Genomic DNA, 24,964 nt, shown 5'->3' on the forward strand with positions numbered 1-24,964 from the left:
CTGAGGCATGGGACTTAGGACTTCAATACACAAATTTTGGTAAGGATGCAATTCAGCCCATAACAGTGGTTCTTTGCAGTAAGTCATTTTTCAGGACACAAAAGGATAGATTTCTTAACCATCGCTTTTTTCCAGAATCACAGGATTCGAGGGAAGTTCAACATTGCCAGCAGGTAACTGGGGAAGGAGCAGGGCAACCAGGGGTGCTGGCTGACAAAGTGCTGAAGAAAAAGATTCCTGTGTGCAGGGACAGTGGCTCAGAAGACAGGCCCTGATCTGGGCTCCAGGAAGAAGGAGTGGGGTTTAGAGGGGAACTGTGGCCTTCAAAGGGGGTCCCCACATGACCAGGGCTTTGGGTAGGGAAAAGCTCATAGGGCAGAGGGGGCTCCCAGGTGCTGGCAAATCCTGGCTATGGAGGAATGTGCATAGCAGCAGGGAACCTGCCTCCAGGCCTGGGGAACTGGTGGGAAACCACCCAGGCTTCAAACCTTGCCCTTTTGGTTCTAGATGAAGGAGCCAGGGGCCTGGGGGTGGTGGCCTTGCTGAACAAAGGGAAAACGAGACAACGGGGAAAAATGTGCATACTCATCTCTTTCCAAATTCTCTTCCTATGGGGGAAAGGATAAAAGGCTGGGAAGGGTGGCCTCCAGGGGCTGGGTGGCAAGCCAGAGACCTCTTTTTTTCTGTGCCAGCCCTGAAGGAGGAAGGCTGATCTCCTGGGCCCAGGGAGGGTTGGGAAACTGATGACTCCACATAACCCTAGAAGGATTTAAAACTCACCAATTGCCCAGCACACACACGCTCACACAGGTTCTTTTCAGCCATCACACACCCCCAGGCCCACAAGCATCCCTCAGTGGCTACACCAAGGCTGGCCCCTTGTCGACGGGCAGGGGAAGGCTGATCAGGGATGGGTAGGCAGGCACCCCACCCCACCCCTAAGTCCTTCACTGAGCACCTGGCAGGGGCGTCTGACCACAAACCTAAGCCCTTCTATGGCCAGCTGGTCTCTGGGACTGCATATATCACCTGTCTGACCCATATGGGCATCCTGAGCCATTACACCGCTGCCAGGGATCCTGTGGCTTCTGGCCTACCTGCTATCCTTCCTCTTCCCTTCAAAGTCTAACACACTTATTCCTGGTGGATCCCAGAACTTCCTGGGGATCCAAACAGATGTCTGTGCCCACAAATTCCTGCCACCTATGCCATCCAGCCCAGAGGACTTCACAGCCATCATGGACCCTGTCCCCACCATACCCCAGTGCTGACTTAGAGTCCCAGGCCACTGTTGCCACCAACCCTGCCCCCAGCAAACCTTTCCCTTAATACCCATAGCAAAGGCTAAACTCAGCTGAAACATTCAACAAAATTTATTGAAGAGAAACATTTACTGAAACCATTGAAGAAAGGTAATAACAGACAGGAACTTTTAACACCCACTAGAACCCATAGGCCTCACACCCCCGCCTCCTGCTGGGGCCCCGGACAAGGTGCCTCAGCTGTCCCCCCACGCCACGGCCCTCCGCCCCAGTCCCCCTTCCTGAGGGCCCCGCGATCGGCCGTTGCAGGGCTACGGACGCTGGCGATGTCCGCTCGCTGCAGGGGCCCCCTCCCTCTGGCTGACGTGCTGGGTCCTGGCCCTGTCCTACGGCCTGCGCAGGACAGTCGCAGGATGCTGGGAAACACAGCAGGGGACACTGCACCAAGCCGAGGAAAACGCAGTCACAAGGAACAACAGGGTGGCACATCAAGACGCAGTCCCTGTGGGGCCCCCGGCAGCCGCTTTCTGTCCCTGGTCCAGTTCTTCCTTTCCAAGGTCGCTGGGTATCGCTTGCACCCTAATGCGTCATTCCCACCGTCTTCTGAAACTGGTCTTGGGGTCTCCAGGGTGGGAGGGATGGTACAGGAACTGCTCAGAGAAGCACACACACATCTCTACAAGAACAAGCAGCGGTTGACCTAAATCTGCACCGAGCAAGCAGAGGTTGAGCTCACGACAGTGGTGGAGAGCAGGTGGAGCTGTGGCTGACAGTGGAGCTCACAGCACGTGCCGGGGCTGAGAGGCGGCTGCCCCAGGAGGCAGGCCAGGACACCCACCCAGGTTCACACACATGTGGCGGCTCTGCACAAGAAACATATCTTGTGTGTTGTGGGGGAGGAAGTAGTTACTGGGCAAGTGGGTCACTATGGGGCCTACAGAGCAGTAGTGGGGATTTCCCAGTTCAGGGAGCAGCCTGCCCCAGGGCATGGAGAATGGGGGTCCCCTCTTGGGAGGGCCAGCTGGCTGGTATCCTCGAGGTGACCTCTAACATCTCCCAGTTCCATGCAGGTGGCAGATGTCTTCAGGTGCCCTTCATCTAGGCCAGGGAAGGCTGCTCAGGGATGCTCCCAGGATGGCTGCCAGTATTGGCAGGGTCTGGGGCTGGGGCTGGACTTGGCATTGGCAGTTGCTGAGTGGTCGTTCGCTGGTTCTCCCTTTTGCTCTCCCCAGATCTCCAGTGGCCCTACACAAACAAACAGAACAAAACACTGACCCCCCAAAACTCCCCCTCCTTCTCTCCTGCTCGCCTCCTCCTTGTTACCCTCCTCCTCTTCTCCTCCTCCTCCTCTTCTCTCCTACTCCTCCTAATTAACTCCCTCCACTTCCTCCTCCTTCTCTCCTCCTGCTCCTCCCCTTCTCCTCCTGCTTTAGAACAATTGTCCCTGCACACCCACTCCCACCAAAGCCAGCTGCCGGGTACTAGCCCAAGTACTCAGTGCCACCACCCCCACCGACAGTCTGAGCCGAGGCTCTCCTCTCATTCTTTGCTCTCCTTGCCCCCACAGCCCTTCTAGGCTGCACAGGAAACTAACCTGCAGGCTCGCGCTGGGCTCCTGGCCTCACTTGCGCAGGGGCTCAAGGGTGCTGCCTTCGTGGGGCTCCCCTAGAGCAGTGTAGATAATTCTGAAGATGGGCTGGACCCTGCGGCCTCCCTTCCAAGGAGACACCGCTTTTCTGCCGCAAAGCTCTTCCTGACTGGTGCTTGCTTCTTCTAGCAGGGCTGGCCCTGGAGAAGGCTCCTCCAGGCCACAGACAGCCTGGGGGCCTGTCTGCATTCTTGGCTCTGAGTCCATAGGGTGGACGTTTGGGGGTGGCTGGATGATGGGGCCAATGCCAGAGCCCCCAGCTGCAACTCCTTCAGCCTCTGCCATGGTGGGGTCTCTGTTCTTGGCTGGAGAACCCCCTGTGCTGGGTGTGGTAGGCCCCTGCTCGTGTCGCCAGTGCCTCTTCAGGGCCCACTGCTTGGCTCTCCCTGAGGTAAGTTTGGCTTGGTGGGTGGAATCTCTTTTAGGTGATGGAGGACAAGGGGGCTTGGCCTGGGCCGGACTGCCCTGCCCCTCTGCCCCACTTAAGTCCTCTATTTCTTTTGACTGCCCCTCCCCCTTGTTAAAATCTTTCTGCTGCCTGCTAGGGGAAAGGGTGCCTGGATCTCTTGAGCCTATGTTTCCTAGGGCTTGGGATGGCTCATGGCCCCAGCCCCTGCCTCGTTTCCCGACTCTTCTGCTGCAAGCTGAGGCATCTGCTTTGTTGGTGTTAGGTTTTCAACCTTAGGGCATATGTCCTGGCTGTGGCCTTCCTCTCCACTACAGTAGCAGGGCAGTTGCTTGCGCTTCAGTGATGGGGCAATTCCTTTCTGAATGGTCTGAGTGCTGCTCTCACAAGATGTACCTGCCTGCACGATGACCTGAGGCATGATAGGAATACTGGTTTCTTCTAATATCTGTCTGCTGGAGACCTTGCGGCCCCTCCCTGCAGGCCTTGGCTTCTGCTTCGTCACTGCCATGGTGGTCTCCCACTCTTCTTCATCTCGAATGAGCTTCATTAACTCCAGAAAAGTGGGAGGACATCCTCGCTGATCCAGGAGCTCGAGCTTGCCACGGAGGTTGTTGGTCACATTGGCCCGAGCTAGGACATGTTTCAGACGAATTGTATCTGTGTTTCGCACTGACAAGGGGCTGTGCTGCACGGCTTTCTGCAGCAGGGGCTCTAGCCGCACCAAAAACACGGAGATTTTCTCTCCAATCTTCTGACAGGTCTGAAGGAACTTAAACTGCGAGGTTCTATAGTCTTCTTTATTCCCAAAGATCTGCTTCAGAGCATCCAGGCACTGCTCCACGGTCATAGACTCATTGTTGGCCCGGAGCACCCGCATGATGGACAGGGCGGGGCCACGCAGGCTCTCCAGCAAACGCCTCCTCTTCTCTACCTCACACACTTGCCACATCTGCATCATCTCAGTGACATGCTCCAGCCAGACTTCAAACTGCTCTTCGCCTGGGCCTGGGAAGGCAGTTCCTGAAAACATTTTGAGTTTTCGGTACCACATGTTTTCTTTCACAGGCTGCAAAACTACCGGTTCAACTGGGGGAACACCCTCTGGCTCCTTGCCCTCAGCGGGAGGGCTATACCCCAGGGCTTTGGCCACATCTACCATCCTCCGGCCCTCATCCTTCAGGAAGAAGCTCAATCTATTGATAAATTCCTCATCTGGGTTTCGGGGTTTTACCACCACTTCCCAGGCACCTCCCTTTCCTGGTATCTGACTAGGCATTGTAGCATAATTGATGGTGTCACCCAATTCAATGAAGACTGCCTTAGCATTGTCTTCCCTTCTGAACATTCTTCCCAGTACCCTGTATGGGTACAAGGGCTGTAAGCCTGCCCTCACAGTCTCTTTAATTTCATCCTCAGTACACTCCACAGGGATCCCCACAATCAGCAGGGCCTTCATGGGGTCCAGGTCCATCCCCTTGCACCAGTCCTCCAACAGTGTCACGGCCATTGCTCCTACTTTTTATGCACTGATCTAATACTAGGAGCAGTAATCTGCTCAGAGTTTGACCAAAACGCAGTCAATTCTGAGCCAATGCCAAGTACAAAGGCAGAAGAGTCCCAGGTTTCCACAGCCTGTAATGCAAATGGGGTGAAAGCATCATTATTGTCCACCTCCCACCCTCACCAAATGACCCTCCTCTACCCCCACCTCTACTCACAGGGATTCACTTCCTGCCTCCCAGGGTTCCCCTAATCATTTGGTAGAGTATAGAGTGTAGAGAGGTGTCCCCAGTCCAAGCTCCCCTCACTCATCCCTTCTCTGCTGACCTCCTCCTGCTGTGGATTTCTCCTGGAAGTCCGAGGACTCTGCTGAGTGTGCTTCAGATGCCTGTGGTGAAAAGATCAGCGTCAGGAGGCAGGGCCTGATGCCTGGGGACACAGACAAAGCCCTCCAAGCAGGAGAGACCAGGAGAATATTCCGGTCCCCCACACAAGGCTGTGCAGGCCCAGGGCACCTGGCACCCTATTTGCCAGGGCAAAGGTGGGGGAGGGGGATGCAGAGTCCCCTTCTTTCTCAGAAAACGACTGACGGATGAGAAAGATAGCTGGAGTTTCATGCAATGCAATTAAACTGGTGGGTGTGGAGAGATTGTGGAGAGCTGCAGTGTTGTCATGGACACTAAAAACAGGGGGGACCATGGGTTTATATCACTGACAGGTGTCATGTGGTAAGGTTAAGGCCCCCAGGAGCAACAGGTAATGTCACTGGCCTCCGACCAATGAAGTGTCCTAGCAACAAAGGGGGTTGGAAGAAGTGAGATGGGGGCTGGGCAGCAACGACTGAGTGTTCAAAAATGAAGAGCTTGAGCTTATGACCAAGATGGAAGCATAGGCAGATATGCTTCACTTCCTCATACAACCAAAAGAAGAATAACAACCAATTTAAATACAAAAAAAACACCAGAACCACCAGAAAAACAAACTTTGTGGAAGTCCGACAACCAAGGAGTTAAAGAAGAAACAATTGTCTAGACTGGTAGGAGGGGCAGAGACAGGCAGCCAGGGCAGAGATGGGCAGCCAGGGCGGAGAGGATGCCTGGCAAGGTGGTGCCTGGTGGACTGGGTGGGCCAGGCAGCAGATGGACGACTGGGCAGTCCCACATTTACGTAGGGATAAACCAGGAGGAACACTGGGAAGTGAGACAGACCATGCAACCCAGGGCTCCAAAGCGGGAAAGAAAGCCTCAAAACCTCTGGCTATAGCTGCAGCAGTGTCAGAGGACCTAATAACTCCGCCCCCAGAAAGGACTCCACCCCACCTTGAGCAATCTAAGCCGGCCTGCTGAGTGCAGAGTGATTAGATTAACAGCTGAAGGAGACAGCCAGACAGTAAATTCCTGGAAGTCTCAAACAGGCTGCTTAAGGTCAGACAGGGACAACATCTGACATCATCAGAGGCAGATCCAGACAGTAAAAACAGCAGTCTCCTACCATAGAAGTTCACACCACAAAGTCAGGAAATCAAGACAGGTCGATTTAAGAAGGAGAAGCAACAAAGAAGAGTCTCACAAATAATGGGAAGACAAAGAAACATCCCCCAGTTGAAGGGAAAGGAGGACTCCCCAAAAAGAGAACTAAACGAAATAGAGGCAAGTAAACTATCAGATATTGACTTCAAAACAATGGTTCTAAGGAAGCTCAATGAGCTCAGTGAGCTCAGAGAGAATTACCAAAAACTATAGAGAAACTATGAGGAATTTACTGCAAACTATATCAGCATGAGAAAGGACATAGAAACTATCAATGAGAGACAAGAGGAAATGAAGAATACAATTTCTGAATTGAAGAACACAGTAAAAGGAATTGAAAGCAGGTTAAATGAGGCCGAGGACTGAAACTGCGAGATGGAGGACAAGGTGGAAAAAAGCTCCCAGAAAGAGGAAGAAAATGAAAAAAGACTGAAAAAGAATGAAGAGGCATTTAAGGAAATGCAGGACAACCTGAAACGTAATAATATCTGTCTAATAAGGATACCGGAAGGAAAAGAGGAGGAAAGGATAGAGAATTTGTTTGAAAAAGTAATGATGGAAAACGTCCCTAATTGGAGGACAGAAAAAGTCACACAAGTCCAGGAAGCACAGAGGGTCCCATTCAAAAGGAACCCAATGAGGCCCACTCCAAGACACATCATCATTAAAATGGGAAATATCAAAGACAAACAGAGAATCCTAAAGGAAGCAAGGGAGAAAGAGGTAGTAACATATAAGGGAGCCCCAAAACGGCTAGCAGCTGACTTCTCAACAGAAACACTACAAGGAAGAAGGGAATGGCAAGAAATATTCCAAGTCATGAAAAGCAAAGGCCTGCAACCAAGACTGCTCTACCCAGCAAGGCTCTCAATTAAAAAGGAAGGGGAAATAAGGAGTTTCCCTGACAAAAGAAGGCTAAAAGAATACACCTCCACCAAACCAGCACCGCAAAATATGCTAAAGGGACTACTTTAAGATGAAGAAAAAGTTTCTATGAATACCTAGTTCCTTTTACAGTCACCAATACTTGGTTCTACCAATATTTTTAATACTTATTCATTTGATTGTGACAATGATGTGTTATTTTAATTGTTCCTTTATTATTTGTTGAAACTAAGCCTGTTTTTGTATATTTATTGCCTATTTCTATTATTTTTAAAAAGCTTTAAATGACTGTTTTATATTCCTTATCCATTTATTGATTAAGGGTTTGTAGAATTCCCCCCCCCCCCAAAAAAAACAACTATTAACCCCTTTTTAGATGCATGGCAAATACTTTTTCATTCTATTACTTGTCCTTTAACTTTTTTATATGTATATTACTCTATAGTCTTAAATGTTTAATATGACTATATTGTCAATATTTTACTTTATAGCTTCTGGGTTTGAATATTTTACTTCAGGGTAAGAAAAATATAATTTTGTGTTTTCTCCTAAAACTCCTTAGATTCTACATATTGATTTTTAACTCACTTGAATATTTCTTGTATAATGTGTGAAATAGGGCTCTATATTTGTTTTATTTCAAGTAATAGTGATCCATGCACCTTATTTGTTGAATAAGCCTTATTTTACCCATTGATTTGAAATATCAATTTAATCATATATTACAATATTAGAGAGATATATACATTTGTTTCTAGAATGCTCATTATATTTCCTTGATCTACTTGATTATTTCTGTCATGTTGTTTTAATTGTTCATACTTTATAATGGTTTTAAATTTTTAAATATTTTATAATTGGCTTTGACATTTAAAAATATATAAAATCAATCTGCATTTAAGAAAGGAAAGAAAGAAAGAAAAGAAAAGAAAAGAAAAAAAGAAAGAGAACTCCTACCTTTTGCGACAACAGGGATGGAACTGGAGAATATTATGCTAAGGGAAATAAGCCAGCTGGTAAAAGACAAATACCATATGATCTCACCCATAAGTAGAATATATTCAACAAAATAAACCTATGGACAAAATAAACCACAGGCACGGAAACATGGAGCAGACAGAAAGTGACCAGAGGGGAAGGGGAAGGAGGACAATGGTGGAAAGAAGGGGAAGGGACTAGACAAAAAACATGTATGAATGACCCATGGACATGGACAACAGAGTGGAAATTGACTGTGGGAGAGGGGGGTGGAGGTGGGATGGGTGGAGGGGGGTAAAGGGGGAAAAATTGAGACAACTGTAATAGAATAAACATGATTTAAAAATTAAAAAACAAACAAAACACCTCTGGCTATAAAAATCTGTCAGGGTTGCAGCGGCAGGAGACACTGCCAGCCTCACAGGAGAGTCCATTGGGAGAGCCCATGGGGTCCTAGAACGTACATAAGCCCACAGACCTGGGAATCAGCACCAGGGAAGAACCCAGAAGGGCACAATTAGATTGTGGGTAGCAGGGGAAGTAAGCAAGTGGCATTGTTCCCTCTCTGACCCCCCTCCCCCACATACTGCGCCACAACACAGCAATGTGGGTTTCCCTACCCAGGCAAATACCTAAGGCTCCACGCCTTACAATGTAGGATGTGTGCAGAGACAATGAAATATGGTCCAAATGAAAGAACAGATCAAAACTAAAAAAAAAAAAAAAAGGACTAAGTGACAAGGAGAGAGTCAACCTTTCAGATGCAGAGTTCAAAACACTGGTAATCAGGAAGCTCGCAGAAATAACTGAGTATGGCCACAAAATAAAGGAAGAAGCTATGCAAAGTGAAATAAAGGAAAATATACAGGGAACCAACAGTGAAGGGAAGGAAACCAGGACTCATATCAATGATTTGGAACAGGAGGAAGAAATAACCATTCAACTGGAACAGAATGATGAAACAAGAATTCAAAAAAAAAAATGCAAAGAGGCTTAGAGCCTCTGAGACAACTTTAAACGTTCCAACATCTGAATCAGAAGAAGAGGAATAGTAAAAAATTGAAAACTTATTTGGAAAAAATAATGAAGGAAAACTTCCCCAATCTGGTAAAGGAACTAGACATGCAAGTCCAGGAAGCTCAGAGAGTCCCAAAGAAGTTGGACCCAAGGAGGAGCACACTAAGACATATCATAATTAAATTACCCAAGATTAAAAGGAGAAAATCTTAAAAACAGCAAGAGAAAAGGAGAGAGTTACCTACAAAGGAGTTCCCGTACGACTATCAGCTGATTTCTCAAAAGAAATCCTCCAGGCAAGAAGGGGCTGGAAAGAAGTATTGAAAGTGAGGAAGAGTCAGGACCTCCATCCAAGATGACTCTATCCAGCAAAGCAATCACTTAGAATGGAAGGGCAGATAAAGTGCGTCCCAGATAAGGTCAAGCTAAAGGAGTTCATCATCACCAAGCCCTTATTATGTGAAATGTTAAAGGGACTTATCTAAGAAAAAGAAGATCAAAACTATGAACAGTAAAACGACAATAAACTCTCAACTATCAATAGCTGAACCTAAAAAAAACCCCACAAAAACAAACTAAACAAACAATTAGAACAAGAACAGATTCACAGAAATGGAGATCACATGGAAGGTTATCAGCAGATAGGGGGACAGTGGAGAATAGGGGGAAAGGTACAGGGAGTAAGAAGCATAAATGGTAGGTACAAAATAGACAAATGGTAGGTAAAGAATAGTATAGGAAATGGACAAAATAGACAAAATGGAAGGTAAAGAATAGTGTAGGAAATGGAAAAGACAAAGGACTTTTATGTACGACCCATGGACATGAACTAAGGAGGGGGGATGCTGGAGGCGGCTGCAGGGCAGAGAGGTATAAAGGGGAGAAAAAAATGAGACAACTGTAATAGCATAATCAATAAAATATATTTTTTAAAAAATCAAGAGCTTATGATTTTAAATTGTATAGGACCTGGAATCAGGGGCAGAAAAGGGACCGAGAAAAGGTCTCCAGTGCCACACTGCACGAGACAGACAACTCTTCATCTAGTTGTTACCTTGCCCTGCAGTCTGCATACCTTGACAGGCAGCCCGTCCCTCTCCTGCTTTAAGCCAGGGTTACAAAGGCCCCCAGCAACATAGACCCACCTCGCAGCTGCTCACCAGGGCCCACTGGCAGTGCAGATACGGGGATTCCACCGGTACTCAACAGTCAGCTCCCTAGCTCTTTCCACAGTCGGGCAGTTCCTGGTCCCAGGGTAGGTGGTACTGCTCCACTGGACCTGTCCCCAGAAAAGGCAGAGGTATTTTGCTAGGGTTCTGACCCATGTGCCTCTGCTCAGGCTGTACCAATTCTGAGTCTGCGGAGCTGTGCAAAAGTACCATGGTGCGTTGCATGGATACAATAAACTGCTCCCTGGGGTACTCCCAGAGCAGAAGAAATGCTACTTTAAGATTACTGCTCCACCCTCAATTCCACACCCTCACCCCCGCCCGCATACCCACCCACTGCCATGCCCCGCGGCTTGGAAGCTGAACCTCTAACCCAAAGCCCATCCACCAAGCCCTGCCCCCACCAAACCCGAGCTCTGACACTAAGCTCTAGCCCCACAGACGCTCTAGCTCTGCCCCCACCACGGCTACTCACGGTCCACCCCTCCCAGACTCTGCTCCCACCAAGTCCCAGCCCACGCCAGCGCAAGCCCGACGCCAAGCTCCACCCCAACATAAATTCAATCCCTGCCCCCACCCACGTCCTATCCCTGCCACTCGTGTTCCACTCCTCCCAAACCCTGCCCCCACCTCAACCCCACCCCCCATCCAAGCCCAACTCTTAGCCCCCAAGCCTCCCATTCCCGTTACGCTAGGCTCCCTACCCTAGGACCCACACCCTAAGACTCACAGCCCTCACACACCCCCTACTTCAACACACCCCCCATTCTGGTCGGTGGATGTTGGCAGAGGAAGGGCCAAAGCCATCTTCCCTCCAGGGGAAGGCCCAGAGCCATTTGTTCTGGATGTACAGACTGTAACGGCTCTGGGCAGGGTTAGGTGTGGACTGGGGTCCTCTGCAGCTAGTCATTGTGTGTGGAAATGGCAGGGAGCGGGTGGGGTGCCAGGCCCGATCTAGTGGTATCCCACTTCAGGGGAAACTTATATAACGACTGGCCCTTGGGGTGACAGGGAACAAGGCAAGGGTAACGGAAGGGTGGGGGAGGGAAGTCCTGAGGTTTGGGTTGCTCTCTGTGCCCAGGACTCTACTCCATACCTGCTGGAGATCCCCTCAGGCCAGAGCGTTCGAGCACCACAGCCACCACACACCTGCCGCCGCCGCGGCCGAAGTGCAGACTGGGTAGGGAGCTGTTGGCGGGAAGAGGTTATTGGGTGCACTCCGCCCGCTGGCGGCTGCGCCCTTGCCGCATGGCACCCACCTCCCACCTCAGAAGCCGGACTCCTTGCCTCAGTCCCTCATGTGTGTGGATGGACAGACTATTCAAATCAAGCTGGGGTCAGTGTACGTTGCAGAGCTGGACTGTGTCCAGCCTGGGGTTAGCTACAAGGCCACCAGGACCACCGCGTGGCACGCCTGGCCTAACAGCCGTTTACGGCGCTTATTGCGCTCTTTCCCATTGGACGAGAGCTGAGGTATGACAATCTCCACTGGCTCCTCCTATTTGAATATTGCGAGGAGTTAGCACAGGGCCGGGTGCAAAAGTAAAGCCCCAGAGAGTACTTTCTAAAGAAAAGTCCTGCGCCGCTTATTTATTCTTGGGCTGTGTTCTACGGAAGCATGGCAAAGATACAGTTGCTCCCTGTATTTTACAAGGGCATGAATATTTTAAGAGACAGAAAACAATCAAGGATTCCATTCTCCCATTATCCTCTTGATTTCAGGAGAAAGTATCCCACCTAGCATCCAAACTGCTTCCCGCTTTTTGTCGGAAGGAGGTTTCTTTCACTGAGGGAAGACTGGAGTGTTTCCCTTGGGTCCTGCAGGACCGGAAAGCGCTATTCAGAAATGGGTGTGCCTGGGGTATAGGTATCACAGTGGAAGGTGTGCACAAATTTCCAGCAGATCTTGATAAAAATGCAAGTCCTAGTCAGGAGGATGGGGTGGAACTAAAAGCTTGCTGTTTCTCAAAAGCTGGGCAACTCCAATGCTGCAGACCTCTGACTAGGCTTTGAGTCCCAAGGCTCTGAAGCCTGTAATTACTTTTCAGGACCAGAAACTGTGGGCCTTTGGTGACAGAGTAGATTTCTTTTGCTTTATTGGGGATACAAAAGAACAGGCTTCTCTATAATGTTTTAATAAAAATATTTAAAACAAAAGTTTATTTTTAATTTTTATTTTTCAATTATGATTGACATTCAATATTATATTAGTTTATTAGTTTCAGGTGTACAGCGTAGTGATTAGACATTTATATAATTTACAAAACGACCCCCCATAAGTCTAGTACCTATCTGGCACCACACATGGTTATTAAAATATAATTGACTATATTCCCTATATTGTACTTTACATCCCCAGGACTATTTTGTAACCACCAATTTGTACCCAGAAAATATGCTAAGTGAAATAAGTCAGAAAGGGCAAGACAAATGCCATACAATTTCACTTACATGTGGAATCTAAAGAACAAAATAAATGAACAAAAAAAAACATTCACATACAGAGAACAAACTGATGGTTGCCAGATGAGGGGGGTTGGGGGGCTGGGTAAAAAAAGTGAAAGGATTAAAAAGTATAAAAGCAAACAAAATTTTAAATGGAAGGTTATTGAGCAAGATATTTGCAGGCATCACCTCATTTCTCTTTCACTGCAGGCGTTTGTTATGTCTGAGACAGGGAACACGGACCTCAGTAGGCCTTACTTAATAAAAATACACTATTAAGAGTCTGTTAATCTACTTCCCAAGAAAAGGCAGTTACCTGGTGCTGTCAGAGAGCTGAAGACCCCAGGTGGAACATTTTACCTGAGGGTCCTCACAACACCAGGTCATTTTGGCTCTGTGAAACCACCAAACACCTGGTATTACAGGTATTTTAGGTGTCACAAAGAGTAATGCCATGGGAATATTACAGGATCACAGCATCTGGCCCTGTGATCCTGGAGAACAGGAAAGGTTAAGAAGTACCCCTGAAAACATATAACATTATATTAGTTTCAGGCATAAAACATGATTCTGTATTTGTATATATTGCAAAATGATCACCATAGTAAGTCTGTAGCTAACATCCATCTCCAACCACAGTTAAAATTTTTGCTTTTGTGATGAGAAATTTTATACAGTATTGTTAACTACAGTCATCATGCTGTACATCACATCCCCAGGATTTATGTGTTCTTCTGTCCATGTAATATTTTTAAGTGAACTTATGTTGACAAAACTTTATTTCAACAATTGTGATTCGTATGTAATATCAGCTCTAAAGATTTCAAGATCTTTTGGTAACTTAAACCCATACACTTACACAAAATTAAGTATATTAAGGCACGCAGGACGTGTTTTTGTCAAGGAAAAAAATAGCAGTATCTTGTCCTAAAGTAAGGTAGTTGCTCCACAATGACAGAAATGAAAGTATAGAACTGTGGATGAAAAAATGGGGTTTTGTGGAAAGTAACCTCACTGGGTGATCTGACCATAAATTCTTAACTGTGCAGATCATGGTGGGTAGTCATGCCTGAGGCCTGTAATTTTTTTAAGCAAACCCTGTTCATTGTTCTTGTGCATCTAGGTTAACGCACCTTTGACATGCCAGAAGTAATGCCCTTCAAAGGCATAACCGTGCTTAAGAAAGCACATAATCTTTTTAACTCTCCTGTATTTCAATCTTGGCCTTGCTTTCCCCCATCCTCATGTAATCTTCCTGTGTTCCTGCCTTAATTTCAAATGCATAAAAGTCGCAAAACTGCTATTCTCAGGAGCATTTTAGAACTTGCTCTAAGACATCTGTGGTCAGTTTGGCGCAAATAAACTTATTAAAAATCTCTACTGGTTTGGGCATTTTTTTTTTACACCAACAGTACAAAACCTGAATGAGTATAGAAAGTTGTAGAAGCTTCGCAGAATAGAAACTTTATTTCTTGTGTTCAGAGCTGGCTAAAGGTCAATGGGTTTATGAATGAGATATTTAAAAATGAGCTGTAATATCAAATAGTACACTGATGCAAAACTAGAATTTGATTTTATCGTTAAAATGGAATTTTTTTCCTTAGACTATTGGTCTGCTCTTCATAAGAGGTTGAAAAAGGGTTTTCTTTGCTTTTAGAGTAATCTGCCTAGAAAGCAAAGGTTCAGCATCTTAAAATAATTTCCTTTGCTTTGACTTTTTCATGTCCTTAGTTGAGAACCAAGCCTTCTCACTTTTGAAAGAGTTAAGGCTCTTTACTACTGCATTACTTCCTATATTTACTTTTAAAATATTTTGTCACTTTAAATAGAAAGCCATGTAGTGTGTCTTATTAACACATGATCTTATTTAAGCAAGTGTTCAAACCTCCTGACAACTTCGATAGTTTACCTTCCTAAACCCAAATATATGCTTGATCCCAACCTTCTTTGAGGGACCCTGGAAAATCACAAAGGATCTTGTAAAAACAGAGGTTGTAGAAATAATTAGGTTTATTTGATATATCGAGTTGGGAGGCTTCGACAATCAGAAGAGATGTCTAATCTTCCCTAGGTAAAATTTGTGTGGGCAAAATGTTAGTAATATAAATATTTCAGAAATTGTATGAAGTTGCTTTTCTAGAGATTTTCCAATGCCTTCACTGTCTACAATATGATCTGGTTCTGCTTTGCCTGACATTAAACATTACAGAGATATCACTCATAATCTCATAATTTCAGTTTTTAAACTGTTGCATGCCAAAGAAACCACCAAATTTCTCTGCCAAGGCATGAGTTTTGTTAAGTCTTTTGTCATGCAGATAGTTTTTTATTTTACACTGAGTCTTCCCTGAAATCACTTGCGATCAGCTACAGGCTAGAATGCTTCATCTTCAAGAAAAAGGGACTGTCTCACATCCCCAAGTAAAGGACTATGACAGGTGCTCTGAGGGCACAAACTTCTGATGGCATTGGTTAAATAGCTTTGAGATCCTACCACTGGACTGAGTCAGAATTTCCAGGACGCTAATGAAGAAGCTGATGGATTCATGACACTGCTTACCCAAGACTGAGCAGAATAAGAATTACATAGGGCTGAATAATCTCACGGAGGATGATTAAAGGGTTTGTTGCAATGTTACTGAGGTTTAATGATGTATTTTCTGGATATAAGGAACTCCTTTCTCATTTCTCTTAAGCTATCCATAATTCATAACAATTTAGTAAACTATACTTTTATAAACAGAAATGAAACACATCTTTTTCTCCCTGCCCAATCCCTCCAGAATTTGTAATTTTGTTTTGAGCATTTTTATTTTCATGGCTATATAATTACTTGCCGAGGTTGAATAAGAGCCTGCCCTGCTACTTAACAGGTTGTACTTTGAAACCTTGGTTATATAACCAAGGCTCTGACTTTAATGTCATATTTGAGAAAGACGTTCACAGAATCAGATATGACCTGACAATTAAACTAATACTACCCTATTTTTTTAGATTTTAGGGTTTTTAGGTCACCACCAAGTCCTGAAAATATTTGGTTAGGAGCTACAGCTGTAGTCCTTGTATCTGGAAGTATAAAACCTCTTCTACCTTTCCCAGTTGTCCTCATGCAGCCTAGATGATGCCTGAGGTTGGGGTGAGAAAGTAGCTACAGGGACACTAAGTGTTCAGTAGCTGTTGTCCCAAGGTCTCTGCTCAGTAGTGGAGGAAATTCTCTGTCGTGTCTTCTAATCTTTGGACTGATTTCTTGATCCTTCTTTCCTTGTCTCTGGGCCGGATGGCAGGCAAATTGTACTTTCAGATATTAAACTCAGAAGCATGGATCACTTGATAGGCAGAACAATAATTCAACAGGACTCTTGGCAGCCTGGGGCACCAAGACGAAACTGTCTAGCCCATCGGTACATGTCTGGAGGAATGGGTTCAGATGTGTGTGGGAGGGCACCTCTGAGGAGGGTGTTTGAAAATGCATATTCGAATTACTGTCAAGTAAGAGCTGATGAGACCAGGGGTGTTTAAATGGGAGAAGAATTAACAAAGGGAGAACCTAATAAGCATCTTCTTCTGTTTTAGGACTTAGCACATGAGAGGGACTATAGACTACCAGTGAGTGATAAAGGGAAACAGAACTTAATTGAAGAATGTATTTTCTAAAAGTGGGCCTGTCCACAGACAGAATGGACTTAAAAGGGACTGTGCTCCTGGTCACTGTAAGTAAGTGTGCAATAAGGACTAGGTGGCCATTTGTCTGCAATGGTAATGAAGGGCTGGATGGATCCAAAAGAATAAAACATTTTTCATTAAAATCTGACAAGTTTAGAATTCCCACATTTTGTGCATGAATAGTTTCTAGATCTTGCTATTTTTTCTCTTTAGATTTGATACGTTTTAAAGTATTTTTACTTTAAAGTAGCTTTTGTAGAGAGAATGGCTTCAGGTAATAGGAGAAATCACACAACCAAATACACCAAGTTATTACCCTTAAAAAAGGAAACCTTAATATTGACAATGCAATATCTTAACATTTATTATAATTGTGTGCATTGATGTGGGCTAAGCAAGTATGATTAAAAACATTAGGCAATTAAAAAGAAGCAAAAGTGTAATGGGACCACCCTTTTTCCTTGAGTCTGCAGAATTCCTGCCTTTTTAGATTGAAAAAGGTTGTTTTGGATTGAAATCAATATTGATCTTGCAAACTTTCTGTCAATCTCTTGCATGTTGGTTCTAAAACTCCCTTAAAAGGCAGAGTGTACCTTGAAGCCAGCCTATCTTGGGTCTCTTTATTCTGCACTTCATCAGCTAGGCCTGTACCAAGACCCAGAGATGGCACCTCCCACCCAAAGGAGTGACCTTACTTTCCCTTTCATTCACTCAGCACCTGTGTGTCAGTGCCTACCATGTGCCAAGTCTCATGTTGCAGGCTACACTTTAGAAAGACCAGCTTATATTTAGCGTCAGTAATTGTACCACTTGTTTCCTCCAGAGCAAATCTGAAGCACATCTATGCAAATAAATGGAATGTTCCACTCTGATCATTTGGCAGATGTCCAATCAGCCAGTGTGCACAGGGCTCAGAAACTGAAGAGAGATGGAGAGACATTTTCTAATAAAATAAAGAGAACAGGCCCTCATTTTTCATTAGAAACTCTCAGGTTGTTCCTCCTCTCAATGAGCTCGCACAATGTGCTGGTCCCAAAGGCAGAGAAGCACAATTGACCCTGAGCAGAGCATCACTGATGGTATGGATGGGCCCGCATCTGTCCAGCCAGCCAACAGGTTTCTACTAGCTTGGGACAGAGTCTGGACTGGACAATAGGAGATCACTGAAGGCCCTGTGTTTAGAGTGGCTAGCCCACTGGAGCTTTCCCTGGGTTGACAAACTCCTCTTTGGGAAGGTCTCTGAGTGAAATCTCTTCCCATCTGAGAGCATCTTGGTTCAGAAGTGTTTTCATAGAAAGAGGAGGAGAGGGAAGCGGGGCAGCCTGGCCTTTGTGGTACTTCACAGGGTGACCCAGGATGCCCATAGGAGGAGTGTGATTTCACACCTTCCCCCCTCTGTTAAGAGTTTGTCAGGGGGCACCTGTGTTACCTGGTAAGGTTAGGTAACCTCTGCACAGTGCTTGGTATATACTCAGCACTAATTCAATGCTTGCTGTTATGGTTACTGTTACTAGAGAGAGACAGCAATGGTTCTGCATAATACGAAGACCACCTCTCCAAGCCTCAGTATCCTCATAGGTAAAACTGGGACAAGAATACCCTCTGCAAAGAATTAGAATGGGGATTAATGCCATCACTTTGTGATAATGTGTGGCATGTAGTAAGGCCTCAAGAAATGTTAGCTGCTTTTCTCCCTGCTTAATCCTGCTGGAGTGTATACATTCTATAACCTACTCTAGAAGATTTCTGTGTAAAGCCTAGGGATTGGGAATTGAGGGCAAAGGTATTAATCAGCTATTAAGATTCAGACACAGGTGTTCCTTTGGTCAGTAGCCTCCTAACAATCACATCCTATAGAATTTAAACCAACTTGTGTAAACTTTCTAATACATGCCCACATGCCTGCAGAAAAGATAACCTCAACTGTATAGTGAAAGGTGGGTAGAGGAGGTAATGAAAGCCTGCTATATAGCTCAATCAAAAGCAACTAACTACTTTTAAAAGTATATTAAAAGTTTAAAATGTATATATGGCAAATTGAAAAGCTAAACACTGGCCTATGCCAATCCCTAGCATTCAATGTCTGCAATTTACCCATCAGGGATCGTCAACAATCTTCATCCTGGTCCCTCAGAAGCTTCAGGGGTCTCCATGTATTCTAAAGTACCAAAGGTATACTCAGACTTGAAAGCCAAAATGTGATTTGCTCCCTGTCCCAAGTCAGTACACACTGAACGCAATGTTCCTGCCTATGCCTATCATACCAGGCCACCTAAACTCATCAGAGAGTCGACATGCCTTAGGGAAGCAAAGATGGAATTCTTGTTCAATCTTCTTTGCTGAGCCAGAAATAAGACCATGGATATGAAGCACTTTCTGAGCTATAAAAAGCTACACACGCAAGTAATATCATAGCATCATTAACATATGCTACTGGATGTAAGCAAGTTCAACTTGAGAAGGGCAAAGAATGAAGAAATCAAGTGATGAGGGAAGAGGAGCCAGCAACTTGGGACAACTGGGTACGGCTAAACTTGTCCAGCAGTCATCAGCTTCTTCTTAGCCTGGGGGGACTAAAAGAAAATAGAAGTAGCCATGAGGTTAGAATTACACATCCAGTCCAATGACCAGTCAGAGGCTCTTGGAGTGGGTGACAGCTCCAGGCATCAAGATTAACAGTGCAGGCGAGCATGCCTCCTGGAGAGAAGGCAAAATAGGCTTGTAGCTGGTGGAACACTTGGTTGCCACCCATTTCCATTGCCTTCAAGGAAGATATGCTGCTCTGTGCTTCCAGCTGAGGAGGTGCTAAAGAGGAGGGGCTCTCAGGATCTGAAAGGCAGTGTCCTATGGGCTCTGGGTCTCATGCAGCTCAGACACTGGGGTCAATTCTGCTGGTTTTTAGCATACAAGCCTGTCTCCAGGCAGTATTGACGATGTGGCCCAGAGGCTGCCCCAGAAGCCCCTTCTGGTTGGACCAGCCCCAGAATGGCACCATCCTCTCCCACATATGCCTGCTTACCCTGGCCTTTAGCTGCTGCTGTCTGCACCCCCCTGCTGCCGTATGTTCTTTTACTGAACACCTCGGCTGTCCAGTTCTTGTCTTATGCTATACAAGCAATGGTAAAGGTGGCATAAGGACCTATAGCAGAGAGCCCTCAAGCTGGATTTGAAGTCTGGGGCAGAGGTCCGGATTCTACCATCCACCAGCTAGGTGTTTCTCCAGGCTCTTTTCCTTTCTAGATCATTATTTCCTTGTCCCCCAGCAAGGGTGACAACACAGGCCTGGCTAGTTTCCCAGGGCAGCTAGGAGGCTCAACTGAGGTGCTGCATGGAAGGCACTTCTTGAGAGGAAGAGATTACAACCTCTGCAAATTGGAAGTGTCCCTGAGGAGGGTCTTTCCACCTAAGACTTCAAAGTATCATAGGGCATAGGGACAGAGGACTCAGGGCCCCTAAACATAATAAAGGCTAAGAGAGATATCAGTGTCCTAGGTTGAGACTCAGAGGGAGAGCAGGGCACATTTCTTCCGTCTAATAATCCTGGATGCTTGGCCTTTGGGGTGACAGCACCCACCTAGAAGAGCTTCTCATAGCATTTCCCACAGTGGATGGTGTCACTGTGAATGAAGATCTGATCCAGGAGCTCACCCATTGGTTTACTGCAAATCCCACACTGAAAGAGAAAGCAAGCTAGAGGTCAATACACAAGTGAAGTAAGGTAAATGAGTGGAATGGGGAGGGAGCACCTGACCGAGGAGGCAGGCAGAAACTGAGCAGAAGGCGCACTCTGGGCTTTGAAGTAGACAATTTCAAAATGGCAGAAAACAGATACCAACCCCAAACTAGAAATGAAACAAGAAAACAAAACCCTACAAAATCTAGCAGGCAGGGTGATCACATAGTGGTTAGGAGCCCAGGTTTCAGAATTGGACTTAGGTTTGTGCCCTGAATCCACTAAGCGGGTCCTCAAATCATGCCGTTATAAAGGTGATGAGATGCTGGAGAAACTTAACTTGTTTGTATCAATTAGCCAATGGTAAAATTGGTTTTGTTACACATTAAAATTGGTTTCAGCATATCAGATTATATGCTTAAAGTCACAGAACCTATCACTGACGTTATTATGCTTCTATATTATGCCTCTGTCATTTTAGCTACTGTGGACCGGGACTTGAACCTCAACTTAGCCAACTGATGGCGCTGATCATTTAGGGGGTCACCTCTAGGAACACAGAAAAACAAATCAATAATCTTGGCTTGCAGTGTGCTTCACACTGTGGATAACAGGGGCCCTAAAGAGTTGTTATAATGCTGTGGTGAGGGGTGTCCTCTCTTTTTTCCTAATAACACCAGCTGGTATTGTTTAAAATGTTATATCAACTTACAGTTAAGCATATCATCAGACTAGTTTATACAAATGAGCTTGAGCAATGGGGTGACCTTTCCTGGGAGGCAGCAGAGTGTAGGTGGGATAATGTGGACTCTGATATCAGAGCCAGGATTGCGACCCTTGGTTCTGAGCATGTCTGGAAACCTAGAAAAATAACTCCCTTTCTACAACTGTGCTCATGGTCTATAGGGCAGCTCTCGGGCAGCCAGCCTGCCTTCCAAGAATCTTCCAAGTATATCATGCCTCACTATTTTGGCACAAGTCCAACTCCCCCTGCTCCTATGTGAGCCCCACTCAGGCATGTTAAAATCCCTGTCCCTCCATGTCTCCTTCTCTACATCTCCTCCCCAGCCTGTGGACCTGCTTTTCTACTCCTGTTCTCTGTGCCATGGGCAAGGAGGCAGCTGCCTTTGCTCATGTTCAGCTACATGGAAAATCCCCCTGTGTGCCCCTTCAGGTCAGACTCCAGGCCCATCTCCCTTACAAAGCCCTTCATCAGAGCTTGCTCTGCTGTATGCTTGCAATGACCCCCTACAAAGCCAACCACACAAGACAGGCTTCCAGACTCACTTTCTCCATTTCTGTATGTCCTTTTCCCTTGTTAGCTCAGTCTAATCAGGCTTTGGTCCCCACCACTGCTTTACTCCCTTTGACTCAGAAGTTCATTCAGCTCCCAGTTCTGCAAAGCCTCTGAGATGGACCTCAGTCATACTGAGTTCAAGCCTTCTTCACACTCTCTGAACCCATAGGACTCCCTAACTCTAGACAATGCTCTCAGCAGCAGCAGCCTTCTTCCTTACCTTAAAGCAATAGTCATGGCAGCAGATGCCAAGATGTTCGAGGGTAATCTTTGGACAGTCTAGGATCTCTCTGTTGCAATAAGTACAGACTCCTCCAGTTGTTCTATGAGATGAAAAACAAGAAACTGATGGTCAGGCTGGCATATAGACTACTGATGTTACCCAGTCAGACCCTCTGATTTGACACAGCTAGGCCTAGGTTTGCTGCCAGTATTCCCAGCCTGCCATCTTTTTCTGTGGTGTGCAATTAGCTACATAGTCCTGGGCCAGACTGGGCCTCTGTAGATCCTCACATTATTTCGAGAAAGTGGTCACGTACCTTTACCTTACTCACTATTGTATGTGTAGATGCCCCAATGGGATTCTTATTCCAGGCAGCTTGCCTGTCCCTGCTCCCAGCCTAGCATATCTGCTCCCCTCTAGAACAGGAAGACCCATGTCTTCTCCTACAGGAGACATGTCCTTGTACGTCCTACCTGGACACCTGTCCTGCCAGCACTTCCGTTCATGCTTGGGACCACTGAGCCCTGCCTCTTGGACTGTACACTTTTGGACCCCTGTGACACTGGCAGTGTAACTGAGACCTCTCAGACATATGATTTATTCTTTCCAGACCTGTTTTCTTCACTATGACCTGAGTAAACTGCATGTCTAAGATTCCTTGCTCCCTTATTCCAAGAGTTGAAAAATGGGACTTCTTCATCACTAAGACCATCCTGTGAACTGCTGTCATCTAGTGACAGCTTTTGAAACTGCTCAATGAGGCACTCTCCGCACCTTCTTTCATCTCAAATGAATGGTTCTCTCTGGCTCTTTTCTGGCTTCTTGATGATAGCAACCTACTTTTCTTCATTTCTCACCCACTACTCTCTTCTGTAGTTTTTTTCTAGTCAGACTTGCAAGTTCATAAAGTGATCCAATAGGTTCTAATCCCAAGGGCTTCTCCTGCTTACATGAGCCCCCTAGGCTTTCAGACACCACTATCTCCTTTCTCAATAGCCCTTTGTGTTCACCCTCTGGCCTTAGCTGGATTCAAAGGCTTTAGTTGACACAAGTGTAACATCCCAATAAGGGATACACAGTGGTGTGACACATCTGAATGTGGATCAGAAGCAGCAGAACAGCAGACAAAAACAAGTGGACTTAGTGTGGAAATCTCCCTCAGCTGTTTCTCCTCTGTAGACCTGCAAGCTCCCTGGTAAGACAGCAGACTTACCTCTCGAAGTACGGTGTGCTGTCATATAGGGGTTTCTTCTCCATGCTGAAGGAGCCCTCAGAGCTGCCGATGCTGCAGGCAGTGTGATGGGGGAAGAGGAGGGCAGAAAATGAGAGCCAGATCCCTACCATAGTCATCAATGAGGATGCTTTTCTCATCAACACTGTGCCCACAAACTGAGACAGGACTCTGCATGGCCAGCCATCATCTGTTATGCTAAATGGCAGGGGAAGCTTTAAACTCGGTACCAAGGAGGCATAATTCTCTTGGAGAAGAGCCCCTGCATGGGGCACAAAGAGGATCTGCCACGGTGAAGCACGGCTAGGATTTTTAAGGCTGTGTATACCATGACGGCCCCCCATGTCACCGACCCATGGGAAAGGAACAGGGCTCTTTCGCCCCATATATGTGTCTGCACTGTAATGTGACAGTCACCAGGAGCCCACTCACAAAAGAAATCAGACACTAGAAATGGGAACAGAGAAAACATTCCAATGTAATACCTGCACTCGCATTACAGGGTGGGAATAGGAGTGAGAATTTTTCTTTTTCATCATCATTTTTCAATAATACGATTTTTTATAATACAAACTAATGGTTAAAAAAATAAAACTACTGCCAGGGAAACCTGACTAACTACGAGCCCTGGGGTATTCTTTAGTGAAGCTGCCATTCTCACAGGAAACATATGGTGATCCCCTGAGGTAGTCAGGAAAACTGACTGAGAGGTTAAGCAACATGCCCGAGGTCACACCCAAAGAAAGGGGTGAGCTAGAATTTCAGCCCAGCCTCTGATTTCTTCTCAGCATTAAGCTTACCTCTAAGCCTCTTGAGGCAAAAAGGAAAAATGCACTGGACTACACAATTCTCACTATCCAATAAAGAAAGTCTACTGGTTTGTCACCAGATGTTACAATTTGAATGAATGTTAAATTCAATTTTAAAATAAACTTACTTGTCAGAGTATAACAAATAAATTTAACAGAGTGGTGAGACTGGGAGAAGAACAACCAGAGGATGGACAAAGTTCAGTCAAATGACATTCATAGAGGCTTGACGGCAAGGGCAGCTGTGCTGAGGGTGCTGGAGGTTTTTTATACATCATTTCTAATCTCAAAACCTCTCTGAACAAAGCTATAGAGACAGAAAACAGATCAGGGGTTGAGGCTGGTGGTGTGGAGAGCTGCTAATGGATACAGGGTTTCCTAAAAGGCGATGAAAAGGTTCACAGGGAAGTGGACAGTGGTGATGGTTGCACAACATTGTGAATGTATTAAAAACTACTGGACTGTACATTTTTAAAGTGATTTTTATGATATGTAAATTACATCTCAATAAAGTCGGTGAGAAAAACCACCATAAGGAGTTACAGATGAAGAAACTGAGTCTCAGAAAAGTAAACTATCTTGTCCAAAATAATCCAGCCAGTGGGGGCCAAGGTGGGGCTTGAACACGGCCCCCAAGTTCATGCTCATCATTTCAAAGCACCAGTGAAAACTTGCCCAGAATCCCCAGAGGTCCAGTCCTGAAATAAGGCCATGGTGCTTCTCTATGTTACTAAAATCTTCACCCTAGCAGTGACATGATGTCTCCTAAAAAACATTCCCAGGGAGATGCTGCCTCAGTGTTGCGGTTTTTTTTTTTTTTTTGTTTTGTTTTCTGTTTTTTTTACGTTCACCCAAGCACACACCTATTGATTTTAGAGGGAGGGAAAGGGAGGGAGAGAGAGAGAGGGAGGGAAACATTGATGTGAGAGAGAAACATCGATTGGTTGCCTCTCGCATGTGCACGACTGGGACCGAACCTGCAACCCAGGCAGGTGCACTGATGGGGAATCGAAACTGTGACTCTGGTTTACGGGACGACAGCCCTGACCTACACTGGCCAGGGCTGTGTGGATTGTTTTTAATTGAAGTGGCATGGAGGAACCCTTCCATATGGCTTCAGAAAGCAAGCAGATGAAGAGATGATGAGCGAAAAGTTATATATCTATCCAGATCTGAAGTCAAATGTGTGTTCCATTGAGGCAACCTGACATGCTGGAAAGGGCACG

The 24,964-nt window shown here is 45.9% G+C and overlaps 2 protein-coding genes across 2 annotated transcripts in view; both read right to left on the reverse strand.

The window, feature by feature from the left end:
* Window positions 1-3,491: 3,491 nt before the first annotated feature.
* Window positions 3,492-4,826, reverse strand: PNMA5 (PNMA family member 5). The gene has a single exon (XM_054581815.1). The coding sequence runs from the start codon at window positions 4,824-4,826 to the stop codon at window positions 3,492-3,494; it is 1,335 nt and encodes a 444-aa protein (XP_054437790.1).
* Window positions 4,827-16,880: 12,054 nt separating this feature from the next.
* Window positions 16,881-24,964, reverse strand: part of ZNF185 (zinc finger protein 185 with LIM domain) — a 64,433-nt gene continuing 56,349 nt past the window's right edge. The window contains exons 19-22 of the mRNA XM_054581792.1: window positions 22,912-22,983; window positions 21,696-21,798; window positions 20,080-20,178; window positions 16,881-19,078 (exon numbers count right to left, since the gene is read on the reverse strand). Of these exons, the coding sequence (XP_054437767.1) occupies window positions 20,080-20,178; window positions 21,696-21,798; window positions 22,912-22,983 (274 nt within the window). The 3' untranslated portion in view covers window positions 16,881-19,078. The remainder of the gene's footprint in view (window positions 19,079-20,079; window positions 20,179-21,695; window positions 21,799-22,911; window positions 22,984-24,964) is intronic.

The sequence above is a fragment of the Pteronotus mesoamericanus genome, unplaced genomic scaffold (assembly GCF_021234165.1).
Source record: "Pteronotus mesoamericanus isolate MK-2021 breed Mesoamerican mustached bat unplaced genomic scaffold, CSHL_Meso_final contig_66, whole genome shotgun sequence".
Lineage (NCBI taxonomy): Eukaryota > Metazoa > Chordata > Mammalia > Chiroptera > Mormoopidae > Pteronotus > Pteronotus mesoamericanus.